This window comes from Penicillium psychrosexuale (genome assembly GCF_028828465.1).
Source record: "Penicillium psychrosexuale strain IBT 29551 chromosome Unknown utg000004l, whole genome shotgun sequence".
Lineage (NCBI taxonomy): Eukaryota > Fungi > Ascomycota > Eurotiomycetes > Eurotiales > Aspergillaceae > Penicillium > Penicillium psychrosexuale.
This window is the reverse complement of record NW_026643189.1, coordinates 584,015-606,744: the sequence shown is the minus strand read 5'-3', so window position 1 is coordinate 606,744 and position 22,730 is coordinate 584,015. Positions and strand designations below refer to the sequence as shown.

The window sequence follows — 22,730 nt, the reverse complement described above, 5'->3', positions numbered from 1 at the left end:
CCTTCATATGACCAGGCGCGAAGAAACACAATTTCATACATGTTACCTGTTCCGAATTTCCTTCTGTATCTACTGCCTTGTAAACATTCTGGATTTATGGTTTTCGTAGATGCAGCCACTGTAGTGTATCAGTCCTTCAATTGAAATTTCATTTTGATGATTCGCTAGTAATCAGTTCATAAGTACATATCGCTAAAAGCCGTGTTGAAAACAGATCATATATATACATCCCCCCGAGGTTCTTATTGCTGTTGAAATTGAACAGGAACTCTCTCAATCAGAATCCCCTCAAGCCTCTCCCCAAACCTCATCCGCAATCTCCCTCACCAGACTCAACTTCTTCTTCTGATCCTCAAGAAGAAGAGGATACCCACTCTCATGAGTACTGAACCCACACTGAGGACTGATGCAAACCCGCTTGAGCGCCTCCTCCCTAGTCTCCCCAGACCCTTCCGCAACAAAATCAGCAGCGGAGTAAACCCGCTCCTTCATAGCCTCCTTGTCCTCCAAATCGCGCAACTTGGTACTGATAATTCCGACGACAACATTCTTGTTCTTCGGCAAGAACTTCAGCGGCTCAAAGCCACCAGCCCGCTCCGTATCATACTCCAAGTAGAAAGTATCAACATCCAAGTCCTCAAACAACTTCTTCGCAATGATGTCATACGACCCCTCGGAGAAGTGCCGCCCACCAATAAAATTGCCGCGACAAAGATGAATCCCCGTATGCATATCAGCCGGCAGCCCAACAAGCGAATCATTGTACAGCTTAATATAAGCATCCAACAGATCCTCCACCGACCCCTCATTATCCGCATCCGCCGCCCACCCCTCCCGGAACGCAGTGGAGCAGAAATACGCCATCCCAGGATCATCGAACTGCACATTCCGCAGACCGGCCGCGTACAGCGACGCCAGCTCGGCGCGATACACCTTCGCGACGTCGGCGAAGTACTCGGCGTCGTTGGCGTAGGCGTCGGCCGCGTACGCGCGCCCTTGCTTGTAGCGCATGTGGAACCACGCCGGCGTGATCATCGTCAGCTTGATGTTGGGCCATTCGCTCTGTGGGAGCGACGCCTGCACGAGACGCAGCTCGTGGAGGTTGGACTGCGAGGCCGAGACACTGTGCGAGAGCTTGCTGCCTGCGATTACGGAGTCGCCCGGCATTACTTTGCGGTCTTTTTCGATCAGGCTGACTACGTCTGGGTGGTAGAGTCTGAACATTGAGGATTCGGCGTCTTGGAGTCGGATTGTTCCTGGTTTTTTTGTTAGTGTTTTTCTTTGCTTGCTTGGGGGAATATCGATAGATAGATAGATATATAGGATAGTTAGGTATAGCTCGGCTATTATTATACTACTTACCCTCGAACTCATCCCACATCAACCCCCAGAATCGGGTGCGGTTGTACTCGCCAGACGTCACGGCCTTGAACCCGAGCTCTTGCTGCATCTTGACGACATCGCGGACGGCTTCTTGCTCGATGGCGGGGAGTCCGGCGGCTTCGGCGGAGACTCCGGTGTTGGCGATCTTCTCGCGCGCCTCAAGTAGGTTAGCTGGGCGCAGGAGTGAGCCCATCTGCTCGGCCCGGAAGGGTGGGGCGCTTTTAAGCTCGTTCGCCATGTTTTTTGTAGGAAAAGCTATGCTTGCAAATCCAGGAGAGTTGTTTGGTATAGGATTATTCCAGGGAAATTTTAGTTTTAGTTTTCAGGGGACATCCCCATCTCTTCTCCATGTGGGGGATCTTTTTCTGCGGGGCTGCTACAATGTGGTGCTGAAATGTGGTGCTAATGGGGCTTTTCAGTAGGGAAAGGCAAGCGTCAGATAGCCGCTCTACTAGAAGCCCCACAGAATAAGAAAGATCCCCCACATGGGGAGGATAGGGATATCCCCCGAAAACAAAAACTAAAATTTCCCTAAGATAATTCTATACCAAACAGCTCTTCCCGGGTAGCTTAACGACCAGAAGGTCGCAGTTCCCCGAGGGAGATAGCTCTGAAGGCCATGATGTAAAGGATATATGCCGGGCGTACATTCTCCCGCTCGGCCAAAAGACCATTATCTCTCGCTCTGACATACCCAGGACCAATATATATAGTAGCGCACAAGCTATTCGTGACAGCAGTCTTTATATACCGTAGCGCTCTTCCCGAATAAGAGCAAAACTATAACTGATTCCTAGTCTTCGGCAAAGCCCGAGTCGGGCCCAGCCCGTGGCCCGACCCGTACGGGCTTCGGGTTGGGTCGGGCCTAGAGCCTCAAGACTTTGGGTTCGTGCCCTTAGCTACTCCCACTTCTGTATCCGTGGTCCTATCGACAATCTGTGGCTAGACTACTCACAAGTCACTAGTACGCTGAACCAAATGCTGGTCTCAGAACCTGGTGGTCCTGCAAACGTCCGCCTCCAGTGGGGAGTAATCCATGATGATATTCGGACAGAGAGCTGTATCTCATGGGGGGTTTCTGTGAAAGCCACTCAGCCCGTCATGCCGTTTGACCCTCTCGTTCGTATGACTGCTCAGCAAGAGCAATATGTGTAGCATTAATCTGCTGAGGATGCAAAGAGGGCTTTCTCGAACTTTGCGAAGCTGACTGACAAGACGTTGAACCATATCTGTTGCTAATTTATAATCGAACGCCAGCTATTCCCTACAGAAGTTAAGGAAGAGGCTTTCTGGCTAGCTCTTTAAGCCCCGACTGGGATATCGAAGAAGTGATCTCGCGGATATCTTGAGACACAAATTCTTCGACTTCGTCGTTCAACCGCCCCCAAAGATAGAACTTATTGCCAGACAGGATAATTGTGTGCCACCCGTAATCATCCTCCATAACCGGCTGTCCTGGTTGGAGACCATAGTCTCGAGCAATTATTTGGCCTTCGGAGTCGGCGCCTATCCACTCTTCCTGATAAAGAGGATTTGATGGGTTCGAGGTCCAGCCAGGGGGATCTGTAAACTGGCAATACTTAGCGACATGACCAAAAACAGGGAGTTGGCCTATACTTACTGGTGGCAGAGCGGAGGTTTTCGTGGGTGACTTGACAGGCGAGACCGCCATAGAAGGTGGAGTAGAGATTTTGGAGAGAGGCGTTATCGCAACAGTGGACAGAGTTTCAGGAGCCGGTTTGTCAGGATTGTCAGTTGGTGAAGGGATTAAGGGCAGGTCTGATGTAATTATTAGTAGTTTCTGCCAATCCGGACCGCGACCACATGCATGAATGCAAAAATAACAACCGCTGCATAGAGTCGATGCTGACCATTGGAATGGTAGATATTCGATTTCCTTCACCATGTGGTCGATAATGGACATCTATATGATATTCAAGATTGCCAATTGCCACCATCAAACGATCAAGCGGCGCTTGAACCCCGAATGGGACCCTCGCAATCAATCGAGGTCTTCTAAATTCCTGCTAGACCCCCTTTGGCACGATGCAGTCCCCTATTGGGGTCTCTTCGACATGCTCGGCCCTTTTGTCTCCATTGTTGGAGTTGCGCCGAACTTAGATACTCATAAAATACATGTTAATAGGAGACTATAGTGAAAACTTTGATACGATTAGCAATGTGGCTTAGTCGAAGGCTCTTTCCACTATTTCAAGACATCACCTTTATCAAGTGCATCATTCCACCTGAAAACTTCTACTCGCGCACGATCCACCTCCTCCTCGCATCATCCTAGCTCAATCATGGTTCTTCCTCTTTTCCTTCGCCGTTATATCTCTAAGCTACTTGAGTCTCGAGATCTGATGCTAGTCATTTCAGGTCATCAGCAGGCTCTTGAGTCTCCCTTTTACTTCTCTCTCACTTTTCTTTTACTTATTTTTTACTTCTCTTTCACAGTTACCTGGTCTCCCACTTTTCAAATCTTATAATAGTTTGCCTCGCTTCGCTCAGCAAAAATTACATTTTTTCTTGAGGCCTCTTTGAAAGGTTTCCGTTCCTCCCGCGGCATTACTAGACCGTGGAATGAGGTGATCTGGGAAGGGCGATTTTCCCTGATCAAAGATGCTGCCATGATGGAGAGCGGCAACACAATGAAGAACTGTCCTGAGCAAAGAGAGAATAATACACGCATTCGTTTCGGAACTTGTGCCGAGACATACCCATTCGTTCATCTATTCCAGTAAGTCACGTTTGGGATACACAAAGATCCCACTGTGATGATCTTCCGACTGCTACATACCGACTGCGCGCCTGCCAAACCTGGAACCTTAACCTCGTACCTGCAGACTGAGTCGTTCCTAAACTGAAAGCGAAGTTAAGGTTTGCATGGTTTATAGCGGGGTCGCCAGGAAGTGCATAAAACCTAGTCACGGCCGTAGATTGTTTTCTCTTTTCCTTTTTCCTTCCTTATACTCAGAATCCTCAATTAGCTATACAAACTGGCACGCAACACCCACTCCATAGACCCCGAAAATCCTTTTCATAAACCTAAACCGCCTATCGCACTCGGTACTATGAGTATAGGTGGTATGTCAAGTACCCATACTAATAGATAGGAGCTAGTTTGATTGCTAACGGGCTGTGGTCTATAGATAGAGATGGAAATGGTGGATACGACGGGAATTAGGGCCGTCCACGGATCCCCGATATTTCGGTCGGAGATAACGGCAGTCAGGATACGCCAGACGTATAAGCATATCATATTATGAGTTTCCCATGGACGACTCCTGCTGGTATAAATATCGCTAAGGGCGCGATAGTCCAGGTCTCTATCAACTAATACCGAAACGGGAGCCATATACACGGAAGATGGTCGAACGGACCTACACGTAAAGACGGGCAAAAGTACCGTCAACCTCAAAGCTGCGATGGCACATGTTGTCAGAGACGAGGCAGAAGACGAGTGCGACAAATGCAAGAAGTCGTACGGTCCGTTCACAAAGTGTGTGGTTGAGTTACGTGGCTCATGCGCCAATTGCCACTGGATGGGAGGCGGAGCCAAATGCAGTATTAGTACTATGATGGACGACCTTCGATCGGATTCGGGATATGGAAACTGACACTCGTTAGGGTCTATAACGATACTCTACGATGCGAAAATCGGATCTAATTACTAGATAGGCACAGTGGAAATTGCGCTTCAACGTCAAGGAATTCTTTGCAAATTACGAGGATAGCTTGTCCGGCAGTGTTTGGCAAAACCACTCTGTGCTAATTGTCGAGAGCTGACTGAGATGTGACAATATATATAGTAGCGCATAAGCTATCCGTGACAGCAATCTTTATATACCGTAGCGCTCTTCCGGAATAAGGGATAAAACTATAACTGATTCCTAGGTAGTCTTCGGCCAAGCCCGGGCCCAAGATCTCGGCCCGTGGCCCGACCCGCAACCCGAAGGGCCTCACGAACGGGCCCAAGACCCAACACCCGAAAGGGAGAACCGAGTATTATCAATTTTTATTTTCTTTTTATGTCCAGAAATTTCAGATCGGCAGGTTTGGTGACTCAGAGCCGAAGCTTATCATCGTGGTTGCCTATCATATTTTAGCCCCCAATCCTTTAGGTTCCTTTCGGTATGCCGTCATGATGCAAATTCCATTCACTGATGCTGTAGCTCTCTGGCTTTATAAATTCATATTTCTTTGTAATATCAAGGTGGTTTTCGACACCATTACATATTCAGTCTTGACTGTGGCAGTACTAGTAGAAAAGAAAAGAGTAATAGGAAAAGAAAGAACAATTGATAATAGCCCCATAACTAAGCATTAGATAAAGTGGGTGCCCTGCCCTAAAAAGATTCACCCACCTCCACTTAGATTTTCTAGCTCATACATAGCGTGGTATATAATTCAGTATCTTTACAGATTCAAAATGATTTATACCCAAGCAATGGCGCTCTCCACCCTCAATTTGATATATAGTAGGGCCCCCGAGCATCACTAACTGCATAGCATCTACCTGGCATAATATAAATTGACAAATGCAATGGTAGAATAGAAGAGAAGAATTAGAGGAACTCGACATATTACAAAATACAAGCTTAATACTAGGGACTAAGATTAATGGGAATATGGGCAGATCTCTGCGTCACTAGCAAAGAGTGTGGGTAAATCTTTCTAGGGTAGACTGTTGTAGCGGGAATCCTTGACTCCTTCCTGCCACCTCACAGCAACCATCTCGATCGAGATTAGCTGGACGGCTATAAGTTCAGGAAGTGATTCCCTCCGCTCTTCTTTTCTTTCCCACCTCTCAGCTTCTCTCCTTTCCTCTTTCCCACCGTTCAGCTTCTCTACTTTCGCGGAAACAAGGCAAAGAAAAACACCGAACCCAAACGACATCATGAGCGACTCCAATGTCTGTGACAAGTGTGGTGCGAGGCGCCGTGACGAAAGCAAAGATTTTCAATTCTTTGTCGCCAAATCAGTCATCGGGTTCATCACTATGACTGCATGCTTCGTGCTGCTGAGAATGTTCTTCCCGGGTGCCCTTGCGCAGCCTATGAGTAATCCGTCTGGTATTGTGTTACTCGCCATGGGTAGTCATACCGATCGGCTGAGCGGCGTTGATTTCACACTCTACACAGTCGATGCCTCGATGAACGAACAGGACGCTATACAGAGCTATTACAGTGCCTTCGTCAATGAAAACCCACCTGTCCGAAAGGAGCTGGTACGACTGTAACTACCCTGGTGGTGGCATCGGACTTGCTTGCTGCGGCACGGCGCATGGGATTGGCAACTTTGTCTCTTCAGTCGGCTCCGGCTCAGCTTCAGGATACATCGTTGCTCTACTCAAGGAAATCAATTCTGCCAGCAGGCTCGATGAGAAGCCGCGTTCTGCGTGCATCACGCGGGACAGCAGCAACCTATGTGTGTCGTGGGCGACCTATGCGACGAGCAAGATGACCAGCGCTGAAGAGACAAAATATCAACCTTCACTACGGAGTGCGGGTTAAAAGGCTACTTTTGATAGCCAATCCTCACTTTCGACAGATTTCTCTCTGCCTAGTTCCTCTTGTCCAAGTCAACACATGTCTAGTTTTAACCACAATGAAAATCGTCTCGACGACGATTTATCTGGAGCGCTTTGAAAAGAATGCGAAAATTCCACACCTCTCTACTTTTACAGATTTATCCCGTTGCTCGGCGAATACCAGAACACGGCGCCATCAAATGTGATGTGGCTAGGTTAAGGAACCAATAAATTTATTGGACTAGCAAACTGGAAACAAGAAAGCATTTCATTTCAAGACCCAATTGGCATTATACAAAATTCCTGCAATGAATAAACACATACCAATATGATGAGATGAATTGAAAAACTGAAGCACCACAGGCCAGCTCAATTCCAAGATGAAATTAGCCAACACAAGCTGTAGAATCAAAGATACTTGCCAATAAAAGAAAAAATCATTATCACAATCCCCTCATCTTACTTACTTTTTTTCCCCTAATCCTAGACTACCGAACAACTTGTCAAGTCCCAATCCACCAAGAAGGCCATTCAACAAACCACCCAGCCCGAGACCACCGAGCAGTTTTCCGACCAACCCCAGAACACCGCTCAGCAGCAAACCCACAGCGGCAATGATTTGGAAAAGTGGCTCGGAAAGGAGGGCCCAGAGCGGATTCAGCTTTTTCTTGGCGTGAGGCATGTCAGCTATGCGTTTGCGGCCGTTATCGATCGTCTTGGTGACTGTCTCGGCCAGCTCCTTGAGTAGGTCGGCGAGCTGGTACTCTTCCGGGGTAGCATCACGTGAGGCGGCGCGCGCCTTAGCGGTGGCCGCGATGCGGCCATCGGGGTCGAGGGCGCGGATAGAGCCATTACATTCTTGGAGGATACGGCCGCCTTCTTCCAGAAGAGGTTTAACGGCTTGGACGAGCTTCTCTTCGTCGAGCTCTTCCTTGGGTGTACGCTCGGCCTTTTCGGTTTGCTGTAGAATTGTTACTACTAAGAAAGAAATATAAGGGGGAACATGAACTCGCCTCAGTGATCTGTTGGCAAATAGGCTTAACTCGGTCGAGGGTCTGACTGAGGATATAGATCATCTTCTCAGCTATCTGGCGGTCTTGCTCGGCCTTAGCCTGAGCCTCTGCCTCTTCCGAGGTGAGATCCTCTTCTTCAGGCTTAGGTTCCGGAATATTCTCCAGTAAGGTACACTCGCCAATGTTGTTGCCATCGTTGTCAACGATATAGCCGTTATCGTTAACGGTTTTACCAACCAGCGTTGCCAGATTACCGGAAGTCAGTTTACCAATAAGGTTACCATCCGTATCACGTACCTCACCCTCCTTAGTGATCTTGCGGCCAGACATAGGGTTGATATCGCGCTGCTTCTCTTCCGGTTCCCAGCGTTCGGCCTTACCGATAGTATTTCCATTCTTATCAATAATATCGCCGTCCTCATCGACCTTACGGCCGAAAAGATACTTTGCATCGCCTTCGATAAGGCGGCCGATAATTCGGCCTTTGTCCACAACCATACCGTCCTTACCGACCTCAGCTTTATCGAAGCCGTAGAACTGCCCCTCCTTCTCTTCCTGCTCATCATCGGGTATCAGCCCTGCCCGGCCAACCACCTTACCGTTATCATTCCAGATTTGACCCTGGCCGTCGACCTTATAGCTAGCGAGACGTTCGCCTTCAATGACCCGCCCAAAGACAGCACCCGTAGCTGGGTCCACGATATTCCCCTGCTTATTCACTACTTTGTCCTCAAGAATAGACAGGTCCTCTTCAGCGGGGGGTTCTTCCTCAGGTGGCTCATAAGGCTCGCCACGGCCCCTGACATTGCCATATTTATCTGTAATCTCCCCATCTTCGTCGACCATTTGGCCACGCAATTTTTTGGCAACCCCCTCGGTAAGTCGGCCTACAATAGAGCCGTTCTCGTCCTCGATAAACCCGTCCTCAGTAACAACCAGGCTCTCGAAGCCGGCGAACGGGCCATCGGGAATATCTTCGCGCTCGTCGTCAGGAATAAGCTCGGCGCGACCGACAATATTTTTGCCTTCATAAATCTCGCCGTTCTCGAATATCCTTTTTCCCGCCAGCTCCTTAGGGTAGCCCTCAATAATACGACCGATCGGAAAGCCCTCCGGCCCGATCACATACCCGGCCTTATTGCAGCTCAGCCCTTCCATACTGGAAAGGTCAATAGGCTCTACCTGAGGCGATTCAGGTTCCTCCCACCGTTCTGCACGCGCGATGACGTTGCCATACTGGTCGAGTATTTCACCGTCCTCGTCCACTGCTCTGTTGACCAGCTTCTTCGCGTCGCCTTCAATGACTCGCCCGACCCTCGTCTGGTTCTCGTCTTCGACCCACCCGTCCTGGCCGACGACCAGGCCATCTAGGCCCGCAAATAGCCCTCCCTCTTCATCATCGTAGACGGGTATTGGCTGGGCCTTGCCGATCATATTGCCGCGGTTGTCCCAAAACTGGCCCAAGGCGTCAAGTTCGGCGCCAAGCTTCGAGAGCTTCTTAGGGTCACCTTCAATTATTTCGCCAACAGGCTTGCCGGTAGCTTCATCCATGATGTAGCCGCGCTTGTTGCACTTCAGACCCTCAAGAGACTCGATCGACGGTATTCTTTTGTTATTCTCCTCGGTGTCGTCGTGAGCGGTCTCTTCGGCGCTCTTCTGTTGCTGTTGCTGCTGCTCCTCCACGGGGAACAACTCCACTCGGCCTATGGCGTCGCCTTCATCATCGACGATCTCGCCCTCGCCATTGACGGTATATCCGACGAGATCCTCCGGATCTCCCTCGACAATCTTGCCCACCGCCAGGCCGGAAGAATTCTCAATCACGCCACCCTCGGAGACAGGCAGCCCATCGAGTTCGCCCAGGGTGGTTACCACGTCCTTGGCCTGGTCCAGCTTCGAGTTTTCCTCCCCAGAAAACTCCGTAGATTGATCAACCGTCTCATCCAATATATCAACACGGCCGATCAAATCGCCATCCTCGTTGAGAATGTCGCCATTGTCCCCGACAGTCTGGCCAACCAAGTCTTCCGAGTCTCCCTCCACCACTTTTCCCATTGGGTTGCCGTTCTGATCGCAGATTTGGCCACCCTTGGCGACCTGGAGACCCTTAAGCGTAGAAGAATCAGCCGACACGGTGCTCGAGTCAGTGTTCTCACCCTCTCGCGCTATATCCTTCACTTGACCCGATTGGCTCCGAACCTTCTCGGGCCGTTCGGACACGGCGCGCCCGAGTGGGGCCGCGGCGCCAGAAGCTTGAGAACCATCATCCTTGGGTGGGGAGATAGGACGGCGCTGCTCGGGTGCACCAGGAGACTCCTTTGTAGACTTTGAGAAAGGGGTTGCAGGCACGGCTGTTTCTTCCCTGTCATCCGAGATGGGCTCGGATTGTTTGGTTTGGAGCTTGCGCGGACCCGTTTTTTTCTTAGAATCGAGGCTCATTTTGACCCGACGTGAGGGAGGATCTGAAGACCGTTTGATTTTCGGTTGTACTCAGTATTTACTTTCCACAAAAATAGGCAGATGAGAATTGAGCTTTAGGAATATTTGATAGTAAAGAATTCCAAGTGATTGGCGTTGATCCTTTATGGTGAGGTTTTGCTGTGATAAACTAGTTTTTGCAATCGAAAGGCCCATTGTCTTGCATCATAGTGACACCAAACAGTTGTCACCAAACAGTTTTCACCTAAGCTGTCCATGTCATATAACAAGCGTTAACCGTCTGATGTAGCCAAAATCCACTTTATCACGGCCTGGTTTGGATCCAACACGCCGAACCAAGCAGGCTATCCGGCGCATTGAAGTCGAGACTTTGTATAACCAAGGCTCTATATTTCTTTTTGAATTGAACGTCTTGGAAGTAGTACAATGACGAAGTTGGTGAATATTCTAGCCAAACTCAAGAAAACTTAGCGGCATGTCATTGAACTGCAGAGCCCCAGTGACGTCGGCGGCAACGACAACTCATCTGACACTACCATCACTCCCCGGTGCAGCCATTCGTTGGGAGTTCGCTCTTCCTTGACCTAAATCCTCAAGTGAAATTTGGATGGGCAGCAAAATCTTAATGTAGCGTGACCGGGTCGTTTCGATTACAGAATCTATGGTCATGGTCGCCAACTTTCCGTAGCCTTCGGCCTACAGAATGGCTCCCTGGTGATGGGCAGACATATTTCAATACTGTGCTGCTTCCGGAGCAAAGAATATCTCAATATTCTGGTCTCTTTTTCCACCTCTTACCCCCGACCAGTCAGCAGCACCGAGGGATATCCAATCCCCTGGCTTCTACTTTAGAGCAATACATTACGATTTATTTGACGACTGGTTAAAGGTGCGCTTGTTGACGCTGAATATTGAAGATTGGCGTGTTGGCCACGAACCGCTTTCATCGGTTCGATGAGCTCTGATTATTTCCGGTTATTACTTGTTCCAAGACTGCTCATTGGCAGTCTAAAGACTATCTATACCATCGCCGTCTACTTATTCACGGGCCTAACCAAATGCGTTTTATTGGATACTGACTGCTTGGTCACATTCTAAAATACAAACTGCAATCAACCAGGGATCGATATATTACACCTTCCAGCGCCAAAACCACGGCTCAATTCACATTGCCTAACAAAAGATACTGGCACATAAAAGGCGATGATCAGGAAGAAAGCTGCGCTGCCTGCTTACTGTTTGGCTGACGTAGTTGGGCCGACAGATTGGATCAAGGTTTCTGCCCCAAAGCCAAGTATGATAGAGCCCATTGAATGACAATGAGACAAAGGCTTTATGGCCGTAAGGCCTACCACACAGTTGTCACAATACATAATGCTCGATGCTGTGAGAGCCTTGTGCTTATATGTTCTCCTCGCAACACTCATGTGAATTTCAAGGCAAATTAGAGCGAGGAACGAATTTGACAAGATATGATGCAAAAGTCCACAGCCGTCTCAGCTGTAGCCCGGAGCCTAGTTACTAGTGCCAGTCAGTAAAAATGTCACAAAACATTGAATTGTCAAAATGATTCTCTGGGTTCCCAAATGCGGGTAGAAGAGAAGAGAAGGGCTCACTGACAGTAAACCTATAGTCAAATCACCTTTAATCTTCGCCTTTAGTTGAATCTCAATATCCAAATTGATATCCAAACGAAGACGCAACTGCTCGTCACGCCCGCCGTCATCTTTTTCCTCTCTTTGCTCTTCCTTCTGTACACCACCCAAGGCTCCGCTGACTGCCTTACCTGTGTTGTCAGTCACGCCGGTCATGGCCTTATCAGCCGTGTTTTGCACCAACTCGCCCGCTTGGTCCACACCACCCAGGCCCGAAAGTGCGTTGCTGCCACTGCGCTTCTGCAGTTCTTGCTGTGGCTGGCGGTGACGCCGGGTGCGTTGGCGCTGCTGACGCTGAGCCTGGGGTTGGCCATCTATGTCGCTGCGGTGGATTGACTCGACATCAGATTCCGGACGGTATGAGCGAGTGGGATGGGATCCTCGTCTGCGGCTACGTGTCTGTTCAAGTTCGGGTTCAAGCTCGGGCTCGGCCCTTTCTTCTTGCTGTTCCTCTTGTCTATTTGGTTCTTGTTCTGGCTCTTGATACGAGTCGGAGTCTTGCTTGGACGTGGACGGCTTCGTTTCCTGCTTGGTGGGAGCTTTTTCGCCTAGCTTGCGCGGCGCACGCTTAGGCTTGTTAGGAGAGGTCTTGGATTCCGAGCTAAGGGTTTGAGGTTGGGTTTGTTCCTGGTCAGTCATTGTGGAGGGAAGGGAGGAAGAAGAAAATAAAAAAGAGGTTGAACTATGAGCTGGTCGGATGGATACGATTTGCGTTAATAGTACAAACGTTAGTGGGAGTAGGTTTAGACGAAGTATGATGCACATTTGTAAAATATGTGCTACTCATTTGCATTGACATTACTCCAACCGTTCTATATTATCGAACAGACCACGGGCGAGATGGGACAATTGGGCTGTCCGACGTCAGGGGTGGTGGCGCCGTATTTATCGGGAGAGGAGTTGGTACCAGACAGGTTTAGCCAAGAAAAGCATTGAGAAATCAGCTGCCGACATTACGACCGGAAAGCAAAAAAAAAAAGCCTGCGAAGGTGTATAGCGGCCAGTGGCCGAATGCCTAATGTTGCAGAGTTGATGCCTTAAATGCCTGATTTATGCCCGATTCTAGACCGCCTTTGATACCGCCTATACTGTGTTTTGTAAACGGAAGGCACTATTGTCATAGGGGCTAATCCCGATAAGGCAGTGTACCTCTTGGCACTCTATTTTCAGTACGCATAGCATTCATTATAGTCTCGCTACCTCTTATAGCAGTCGTATCGCCCCCTCCCGTAGTAGTTGAATCGGTAGAAAGGGCACGGAAGCGACCGCGAGCTTATTCTTGGGATACTTCGCTACGCTAGAGCTAGAGCTAGCGGGGGAAGATAGAGGATAAGGTTAGAGGAAGAGTAATAATACTCGAATTGGAGGGAGATAGAGGTTTGTATAGTAAGAACAACTTTCAGATCAGGAAATAAATAAATAAACAAATATATACGGTCGGAATATCTTCAAACCACCAAGACTTAGGCGAACAGAGATTTACATGGTAGGAATAGCTTTATTTTAGATGCTCTCTGTCATTGTAATTCAGGTATTTGCCAGTATAAAATCAGGCAAAATCAGGCATTCGACCACTGGCCGCTATACACCTTCGCAGCTCCTCTTGTAACGAACCAAAGTACATGGCCATCCCATACAGCATGCCATCATTGCCACTTTTCACTCAGTCTTTTCACGTCTTTGACCATTCGGAACCTTCTCATTACTCTGCCTGCCTTCAACCAATTTTCTTAAGCTCAGGTAGCCTTTTCTCCCGATATTCCTAACTTCTTTGCAAACTCCGAAACAGATTTTACCCATTCCGAATCCCAAAAGATGGGGTCGCTTCCTCAACTTTTCTTGGCACGGGATGGGAATCAAAGCGAGATCCCTATGCCAATCTCGGGAAAATGACCACTAGCGGAATTTCAGATCTCGTCCCAATGGTCTGCCTAGTAGTGCTAGTGCCAGAGCCAGAAAAGCCTGCTAGCCGATTATCGAGCAGCCGATTTTGATATTGATGATAAAATATGCGCCAAATCAGGAAGCCAACAAAGTAGTCAGACATGTCAACTCAAATAGTTGGGAGAAATGAGGATACATGGGTTTACAAGGCCCTAGTTAATACTAGCCTGATTAACGGGAGACGCAAATCCAGAAGTGATTATATCAATTTTAGAATCCAAAAAACCAAATCCACAAAGTTGTAAGCCGTCCACTAATAGCATCAAAAATCACAGTCTCCTTCACTAGGCGTTGTTGAGACCAAGTGGGTTGTCCTCAGCCTGCTTCTGTCCCCCAACACCCTGGACGGTGCCCTGCACAGCCTGTCCAGCGTCCTCGGTTGTATGACCGATGCCACCTGTCGCACCGGAGGCAGTATGCCCGAGGCCTTCAGTGGCTCCGCCGGCGGTCTTTCCCAGGTCGTCGACCGTGCTGCCCAGGGTGTCGGTCACGCCGCCAACTGTCTTGCCGACGGTATCAGTCACACCGCTGAGGGGGCCTTCTAACCAACCATAGAGTCAGCGAATACTGATATTAGCTATATGGTGTTAAATTTGGACATACTGCTCTCGTCAGACATATCGGCGATTGGTAGGTTTCGTATAGATTCAAGAAATATGAGTTTGAAATGTACAGGTTGGAAGGCTATTGAGACTAGGCTCTCCGCCTTTATATATCGGTTCCATCCACAACAAGTAGATAAAAACCGGGTTTATGACACATGGTATGATTGAGTGCAACCCCAAGCAGCCTGAAAATTACCAAGGCATATAGTGCCCACACCAATAACAAGCTAACAAGTGGTTATAGGGAGTCCCATTTGTCGTTTAGTACATGATAGCCATTCGATGTAGACCGGTTATTGAACCGTGTTTTACCCGGGGTCTCTACCAGCCATCGACCTCATTGCTGGTGGCGCTGAACAAACGATTATTGAAACTCTCTGGTTGCCCTTGTAATTGTTTCTTCGTCTTGCACGCCGATCAGATCAAAAACAGGAAAATCTTCGCCACAAAAGATTTCCGGTTTGTGATATTCATAAATAGATAGGGATATTGATAAATAATCAAGTATGGCTCTATGAAAAGACGAAAGCAGCATTGGACGAAGGGATTGCTTGTGACGACGTCAAATTTTCGTTGTGCAGGAATTGGCAATGGAGCTAGGATGGTTGTTCATGCCCTGTTGTCAATAAAACAAGATCAACTCCCATTCGATTTTGAGCAGACATATTTGACGGGTAAGAGGGGAGGGAGGAGGTGAGGTGCTTTAAGAGCAGGAAACTTACAAGAGAGCCAGGGTTATGTCACCGTGAATACTGGCCTTCAGTTCTATCTCAATATCCAGGTCCAATTCCAGCTTCAGCTTCAAACCCTTCTCATCTAGAATCGATTTCTCCCCCTCATGGGAAATCTCCATGCCACCGCCAGGTTTCTCTTTTGAGACTTGGTTGACAAAGGGCTGCATGGCTTGGTCATCGTCATCAGAATAGTCGTCATCGTACTCATCGTACTCTCCTGGGCTGTTTTCATCCTCATCCATGTATTCGTCGTCTTTCTGTTGTTGAAGAGGACGCCTCCGTTGCTGCAGCACTTGCATATTCTTAGTCTGGGGCGCTTCATCCTCATATTCATCATTGGTGTAGCTGTCGGAGCTGTAGTAGTCTTCATCATCAGCGTAGTCGTCCTGTACGGGGAGCTTCTTTTGCTGCTCTTTGGGCTTTTCACTGGTGGCCATAATGGATGCGATGGTTTTGCATTCGATTATAGAGGGAGGAAACGTGTATATGCGAAAGCAGATAGGAAATCAAATCTTGTACCTGAAAAAGAAAATCAAGATGTGATATGCAATAATCGCACGTAGGGAAGACAGGAGGACATATCATCGATATCAAGTCTATGCGGTGTGCAATGACGTTGCCGGCTGTCTCCTACTTTGCTCCACGTCCAAATTACTCTAATGAGGACTTTGGATGTGCCAGCTGCGCTGTTTATCATTACATTCGTGGCATTGCGTGTTGAGTATCCCTGGATCTACTGAACCCAGGCAATTGTCAGTTAGAATACCCCTTTCGTTTGGTCAACCGGGACAGGACTAAATTGTACTGTGTGATAGGTCAACTCCATGCAATTCCTCCGTGCGTTTCCGCCTATACCTTTTTGGTCGGGCTGGTCGCTTTGTATGTTTGGTACTGACTCAACCGAAGAAACACGGCAATACCGCCCTCTACGTCGGGGACGGCCAAAAATGTCCATCTCGCCTGGCTATGACGGCGTCCGACGGCGTCCTGCTTGGACCATGCGATAGAAAAAGCCTAAAGCTGCGGATGACATTGCTAATCGGTTTGTTATTGGTTCCCGCAGACGTCATATTATGGCTCTTGATAATGACATGCTGCCAATTAGCTAACTTTAGTTGACATGTTAAATTATGTAGAGTTGGTCATTGTTTCTATTCCATGATTTCAACTCAAATTTGTGATTCAATGAGCGTCGGTATTGCAGCCAAACGCTAGTCGAACCTCTGATTTCGATCACCCTGCTCGAAATAACTCCCATAAACCTTCCTAACTACATGCTCATATTCTTCTTTCGGTATATCAGCCGGATTGTCCCAAGTTTCCCCTTCTTATCCCAGGCCCGGCCTGTCTCCTACAAATTATATTTTCACCATGTATTCCCATCCACCTTATACAATGTCGTCGATTGATGATCGTATTCGGGAGGATCTCCTGAACAAGGAACGCGATCTCTGCGGTGCCCTTACTCCCGCTGACCTAGCGCCGGCTGCCCAGAATATATGCAACCCCAAAATCAACATGATATTCCCGTAAATGCCTATCCTTACCTTAGAGGATGAGTCTACCTTCAAGGACGTCTTGATAATTTATCAGCCAAGGATCGTACGGAATATCTCTCTATATTCATCATGAACTTTATTAAAGTATTACAAGTATGAAGTATAAGACTGCATATAGCCAGAATATAAGAAGGGAACTGTTTAAAGTATATGTATTTCAATGGAGCCCGGCAGTAAGGTTTCCGCAGGTCTCAAGCTTGATTTTCCTTGTATGGGCGCGTGTGACGTGCCAGGTCTTGCAGATGAAGAGAGCATTGAATCAATGTATGATCTATACAACTCTATGTCTCATACTGCCAAACAAGAAAATAATAAATAAAAAAGGATCACAGGTAAACCCCCCATATATATTCTGCATTCGCGCGCAGTGCAGATTGAACACCGACCGCCACAAACAGCACGTGATGTCCTAAAAGCGTAGTATCAAAAGCGTCCCTTGTAGCGACAGCCAAAAAGCCTGCATCCTATCTCCATAACGAAGGACAGGTAAAAGGAAAAAAAAATAGGTAGCTTCTCTTTGATTGAGCGTGTCATCCTTAGTGCAGGGGCCATGCTAATCTTCTCTGTATATTTTCATTTGACCATATGCCCCGAAGGGCGAAAAGATGTCCTTAAAGTTCAATATAACCCGCGTTTGGTGGCAGAATTGTACCGCTTACCGGTTTGGTAAGGCACGTGGGCGGTCATATACATTGTTATACATGCCTTTGCTGTCGGCAGGTTGTTTGGACGTTGTTTGTTGTTTGCTGTTTGCTGTTCATTGCTATGCCGAGAGAAGACCAGAGGAATACCAGCACCAAGATGACGATCGAGCGTATTGTCGGCATGACATCGATCCGGGAACTCTGTGCGAAACAAGTCTTCGAATTTCTTGATGACGTGTTTGATCTCGGCATCTTGTATTGGAAAGACACTAGTCTCTCTCGGCATAGTAATTGAGCAGTGATTCACTTCAGATGAAAGAGAGTGCCCAGGGAATCAGATGAAAAGGATATCATCTTGTAGCGGGGCAGTTTTGTGTGGGATTACTCAGCACTGCGCTATGCCTGTAGGTGCGGGGTCATCCAATGTCGAACTTAGGGCTTGGGAAGTATAGAAGTCACAATATCTAACACGGTCCCTGTTCAGGTCAAGTCCTTGAGGATTGGAGAGATCAAGATGATCACAACACTACGACTGAACTTCTAGTTACCAAGAATTAAGATATACTTCACTGCTTTACAGCCTAGCCCAAGAACAAGATTAATCATATAATTGCTTCGCTTCGCTCCGCAATAAATATCGGAATCTTCTAGTATTATTCACATATATATCTTCTTTTTCTCTTCTTGAAAAGCATTACCGCATAGTCACAAGCTCCTCGGCGCTAGTAGGGTGGATAGCAACACAGCTATCGAAGTCCTGCTTAGTAGCACCCATCTTGATAGCAACACCGAAGCCCTGCAGCATCTCACCGACGCCAAGACCAAGGATGTGCAGACCGACAACCTTTTCCTGGGGACCGGCGCAGATGATCTTCATCTCGGTGGGGTTCTTGGCCTTCTCCTCTGGGGACAAGCCGACATCGTAGAACATGGCAGTGAACTTGGTGTGGTAAACCTTGATCTTGTCGTCGCCGTAGCGAATGCGGGCCTCGGGCTCGGTGAGACCGACGCAGCCGACCTCGGGGTGCGAGAAAACGACCGTAGGAATGTTCTCGTAGGAGATCTTGGAGTGCTTCAGCTCGACAGGGCCGAAGAGACGGCTGCCGAGTTGGCGACCGGCAGCAATGGCAACTACAGAACACAGTCAGTGTATTTATTCAGACGAAAAGTGGGGATAACGACTTACCAGGGGTCAACTCAGCTTGACCGGTCACGTCACCGAGAGCGTAGATACCCTCAACGGAAGTGTTCTGGTACTCGTCAACCAAGACATGATTGCCAAGATTCAGCTTAACACCAGGGATATCCAAGTTCAGGTCTTCGATCTCGGGGGCACGGCCCACAGCCCAGAGGAGCTCGTTGACCTCGATCTCAGAGCCATCGTGGCTAATGAGCTTGAGCAGGCGATCCTTGCCCTTGCCATCGCGAATGAGTTGCACCTCCTTGAAACCACCGTGGCTGCGGTGAAGCTTGACGCCGGCGGCCTCGTAGCGATCAGTCATAGTCTTCTGGATCATAGGGTCAAACTTGCGCAAGAAGGTCTCGCCGCGGATGAACATGTGGGTCTCAACATCAACAGCGTTCAGGACACCAGCAAGCTCAACGGCGATGTAGCCAGCACCGACAACGGCGATCTTAGGGGGAAGCTCTTCCAACTCGAAGAATCCGTCGCTTGTGATACCGTGCTCGGCGCCGGGCACGGCGGGGACGCTAGGCCGGCCACCGGTAGCCAACAAGATGTGGGGTGCGGTGTAACGGGCAGTACCGGAGCCGTCGGCCAGCTTGACCTCGATAGTGTGAGGCTCGACGAAACCAGCTCGGCCTTGGACCAGGTCGATTCCTTCGCGACCCCAGTTGCCCTCGTAGGCGCCGTTCAACCGTTTGATGACGGCATCGCGGGTGTTCTTAAAGTGGGTGTAGTTCATAGAAACATTATCGGGGATGTCGTAGCCATAGTTCTTTGCGATGTGCAACGTCTCATTGATGGTCGCAAAGTTCCATGTCATCTTCTTAGGGACACATCTGAATGTAGTCAGAAAAAACCGTCAATCGAGTATATAACGGCATTACACCTTGTACTCACCCCACGTTGACACAGGTACCGCCAGACCGTCCGCTTTCCACGATGAGGGTCTTCTTGCCATACCAACCAGCTGCGCGGCGGGCGCTTCCACTGCCACCACTACCACCGCCGAGGACGATGTAGTCATACTGATGTGTTTCGACGGGAGCCATATTGGATGGTTGTTGGTTCTTAGGGGCGGATGACGAAGAAAAGTGTCGAGAGATTGTAGAGAGACGAGAGTTCGTAGCAATTGGGTTCGCAGGAGTGAAGCGAGGAGAGTTGATGGTCGCCAGAGTTCGATTGGTCAAACGACCAGAACGGATTTGCCCGACAGAAGATCGGGTCAGAGATGAAGAGGCTCGAAAGCTAATTCGGGAGGATTGGATGGAGCGGGAGAGCATGGAGAGAGGGAAGGAGGGGAAGAGGGAACAATTATATACAGGCTTAGGTGAGAGGGGTCGGAAAAGACGTGGTGACGATATCGGGGTTCGTTAATGCGCATTGGTTCTTCCGTCACCGCGGTCGATTTCTCAGCATTGATTACGTGATCAGATCTAGATCCGGGACCTTGGGATATAAAGTTGATACTCTTGGGATCTACACTTTGTTTACACGGTTAATATGTAATATTATTGAATTTGTGGATTGTAGGTATGGGTATAGGAAATTCAGCAAAGAGCGACAGGGAGTGACCAGCACTCCACAATTAAAGTCGATGCAGCACACAAGGAAATAATATCGATCAGACAATTTATAACTCAGAGCCAGGGTTGAAGCACTGGAGTAAGTCAAGACTTGATTGAAACCAATAAAGGCCAATGAATGTTGAAAGATTTTTCAGATAGAAAAGGGCCCCAGCCCTATCAATCCGAAGAGAGTAACAGTAACAGGGAAGAGGGTATCAAAACGCGATGAATGTAAAAAAAAGCCATCGAGCCCATGCTTATATCTAGACTCCATGTCACAACATGCTAGAGTGACATGGCCAGTCTCTGGGGCGAGGGATAGACGGTAGTTGGGGCGTGGCAGGTGGAAGGGTGTTTTCGAATATTTGCGTGGACAGAGATCGAGAAGGTATCTTCTGATAACTTGCAGATCACGCAATCCACAAAATGTCATGACATGCTACCCTGCTGGTCACATTTTGCATGCGACAGAGGGGCAGTCTTCAGTGTTGCAGGCAGTGTGAGGATCGGAGGAGTTTGCCTCGTATGTTGTATTGCGAGACGAGGAAACAAAGTAAGAGTGTTTCGGTAGGAGGAGAGGCATCCCTGACTCAAAATCCAGGACCACGGGGATCCTTTCATCTTCGTCTGGGCGCTGTTGAAGCAGAACGCTATCGCAAGAGGACGGCTAGTGGGTATAGGCGATAACGGCAAAAGAGATGAGGCAGAAGCAGAGAGGTATGTAGACAGAGCGTTCCATATCGGCTGGAGTTGAGGGGTTGCGCTTCATGGTTTTCAGTATATAATAGCACAGTGATGTGGTAGTGAATTTGGAGATCTGAAAAGGAGGGGGTCCGGGAGTATGAAGAGTCCGGGGAGGGGGTGGTGTTAGTTATCTTCTTATCTGCTTATGTAACCGCGTTGGGCCCTCAACAAAACGTCACCTGACTCAACATTGGATGACATTTGGCCGGTCAACAAATAGAAAGGGGGTGTCCTGATGCCCACAGTCCACTATTGATCTGCTGGACACGCAACCATATTTGATGATGAAGCCCCGTGGGCTGTTACTACTTAGTTGGCTGACAAGTGAGAACAGCCAAGTATTCCACGTGGTACTAAGCCTCGGCAGGTCCTCGATTATAAAGTGGACTGGAAAGTTCCAAGTCTGCCCTTTCCAAGGTTGTGCGATAATGCATCTGAATCGTCTATATATAGACGGTTTTCGGTCTCCTGAGCATTATATAAAACAACCTCCTCTCGTTTTAGTGTGTCCTCATACTCCGTACACCCCTTGACGGTACCCATTTGCCAAGGGTCGGTCGCATGAGCTCATAAAGGGCACCTAGCCAACCTCAACAGCAACGATCTACATTACTACTTTGCCCCTAGCCATACTTTCACACTTACCAAAGAGCAGCCCCTGTCCAGCGTAATCCATAACACTCCGAAACCTCCACATTCACGGAGAATGAAGAATGCAAGGGGATACTAAACCACACCTCTTATCCACCAATGAAAGCAGCCATGAGCGGCCTTCATACCTGGCCAAACAAAACACAAACCAAGAGCGCGCCTTGCCGGCCAATGGAGCAAGGCATCTGGCCGCTCGAGTTCTCCTTCGTAGTCCTGATTAATTAGACAGAATTTTGCCCTAGAATAGTCCGGGTATACATGAGCCGATCTTCCCAAACACGTTCTCATCACCTCAATATCACGCCCACGATCTTCTACCAGCTACCATATCATCACCGCCATAATGCGTGTTTCAGCCCTCGCCTTCGCTGCCATTCTGTCCCTGGTCTCGGCCAAACAGATCAATATGCACTGTAACTTCGCCGAGGACCACACCGGCATGGTTCAGCAGCCCTACTGCTGCCGTGATTTGGTACCTGCACGGGGAAACTCGAAGGCAAATGAGGCATTGGACTGTATGTATAACAATCTCGGGATATTTAGTCACTGGGTTTGTCTAACGGTCTACTTTTCTAGGTGATCAACTGGACCAACCTCAACTGTGTGAAGATCAGTCTCGGCCGGCTTGCTGTTATACTATTGTGAGTTTTGTTCCAGTCAAGTTGGCTTTCGGATTTTGCTAATCTGGTTTCTTCTACTTTTCTCAGGGCCCGAAGAAGATCTGTACCGGCCATGTTATCTTCCAGGATGCAGAGGATGTTTAGAGTGAGAAGGGTACGAAGGCACTGCTGAATACAATCGCGTTATGACTTGGCATTTGACGTTTTGACGTCAATAATTTCTAGTGAATAGACATCGAGCATATATCACAATTCGCTTCTGGTGCTTGGATGAAATGACGGTGTACAATAATGTGGCAGTCTGGTATGATGTTTGAGAAGACTTTGCCTAAAAGACTGGACCTAGGAGACAACAGCATAGGTAAAACGGTCAAGCCGCATAATTAATTGCATGAATCAAGTAATGCTAGAAGAACAGGCGCCAAACTCCACATCCCCCACGCCTAAGGTGCTAT

The 22,730-nt window shown here is 48.5% G+C and overlaps 9 protein-coding genes across 9 annotated transcripts; 2 read left to right on the top strand and 7 right to left on the bottom strand.

Annotated features, from left to right (window-relative positions):
• Positions 1-288: 288 nt before the first annotated feature.
• Positions 289-1,621, bottom strand: N7518_006032 (cobalamin-independent methionine synthase II family protein; the record flags this gene model as incomplete). Its single annotated transcript, XM_057186959.1, has 2 exons — positions 289-1,256; positions 1,363-1,621. 2 exons carry the CDS (start codon positions 1,619-1,621, stop codon positions 289-291), a joined length of 1,227 nt encoding a protein of 408 aa, XP_057038662.1.
• Positions 1,622-2,656: 1,035 nt separating this feature from the next.
• On the bottom strand, positions 2,657-3,055 carry N7518_006031 (uncharacterized protein; the record flags this gene model as incomplete). Its single annotated transcript, XM_057186958.1, has 2 exons — positions 2,657-2,953; positions 3,005-3,055. 2 exons carry the CDS (start codon positions 3,053-3,055, stop codon positions 2,657-2,659), a joined length of 348 nt encoding a protein of 115 aa, XP_057038661.1.
• A 3,228-nt stretch (positions 3,056-6,283) lies between these two features.
• On the top strand, positions 6,284-6,625 carry N7518_006030 (uncharacterized protein; the record flags this gene model as incomplete). The annotated part of the gene is made up of 1 exon (XM_057186957.1): positions 6,284-6,625. One exon carries the CDS (start codon positions 6,284-6,286, stop codon positions 6,623-6,625), a length of 342 nt encoding a protein of 113 aa, XP_057038660.1.
• A 754-nt stretch (positions 6,626-7,379) lies between these two features.
• Positions 7,380-10,368, bottom strand: N7518_006029 (DUF3659 domain-containing protein; the record flags this gene model as incomplete). The annotated part of the gene is made up of 2 exons (XM_057186956.1): positions 7,380-7,877; positions 7,960-10,368. 2 exons carry the CDS (start codon positions 10,366-10,368, stop codon positions 7,380-7,382), a joined length of 2,907 nt encoding a protein of 968 aa, XP_057038659.1.
• A 1,514-nt stretch (positions 10,369-11,882) lies between these two features.
• On the bottom strand, positions 11,883-12,662 carry N7518_006028 (uncharacterized protein; the record flags this gene model as incomplete). Its single annotated transcript, XM_057186955.1, has 1 exon — positions 11,883-12,662. The coding sequence occupies one exon, from the start codon at positions 12,660-12,662 to the stop codon at positions 11,883-11,885; it is 780 nt and encodes a 259-aa protein (XP_057038658.1).
• Positions 12,663-14,251: 1,589 nt separating this feature from the next.
• On the bottom strand, positions 14,252-14,586 carry N7518_006027 (uncharacterized protein; the record flags this gene model as incomplete). Its single annotated transcript, XM_057186954.1, has 2 exons — positions 14,252-14,508; positions 14,571-14,586. The coding sequence occupies 2 exons, from the start codon at positions 14,584-14,586 to the stop codon at positions 14,252-14,254; spliced, it is 273 nt and encodes a 90-aa protein (XP_057038657.1).
• Positions 14,587-15,290: 704 nt separating this feature from the next.
• Positions 15,291-15,743, bottom strand: N7518_006026 (uncharacterized protein; the record flags this gene model as incomplete). Its single annotated transcript, XM_057186953.1, has 1 exon — positions 15,291-15,743. The coding sequence occupies one exon, from the start codon at positions 15,741-15,743 to the stop codon at positions 15,291-15,293; it is 453 nt and encodes a 150-aa protein (XP_057038656.1).
• Positions 15,744-18,203: 2,460 nt separating this feature from the next.
• Positions 18,204-19,975, bottom strand: glr1 (glutathione-disulfide reductase GLR1; the record flags this gene model as incomplete). The annotated part of the gene is made up of 3 exons (XM_057186952.1): positions 18,204-18,640; positions 18,696-19,531; positions 19,593-19,975. The coding sequence occupies 3 exons, from the start codon at positions 19,973-19,975 to the stop codon at positions 18,204-18,206; spliced, it is 1,656 nt and encodes a 551-aa protein (XP_057038655.1).
• Positions 19,976-21,998: 2,023 nt separating this feature from the next.
• Positions 21,999-22,419, top strand: N7518_006024 (uncharacterized protein; the record flags this gene model as incomplete). The annotated part of the gene is made up of 3 exons (XM_057186951.1): positions 21,999-22,170; positions 22,232-22,296; positions 22,363-22,419. The coding sequence occupies 3 exons, from the start codon at positions 21,999-22,001 to the stop codon at positions 22,417-22,419; spliced, it is 294 nt and encodes a 97-aa protein (XP_057038654.1).
• Positions 22,420-22,730: the final 311 nt, after the last annotated feature.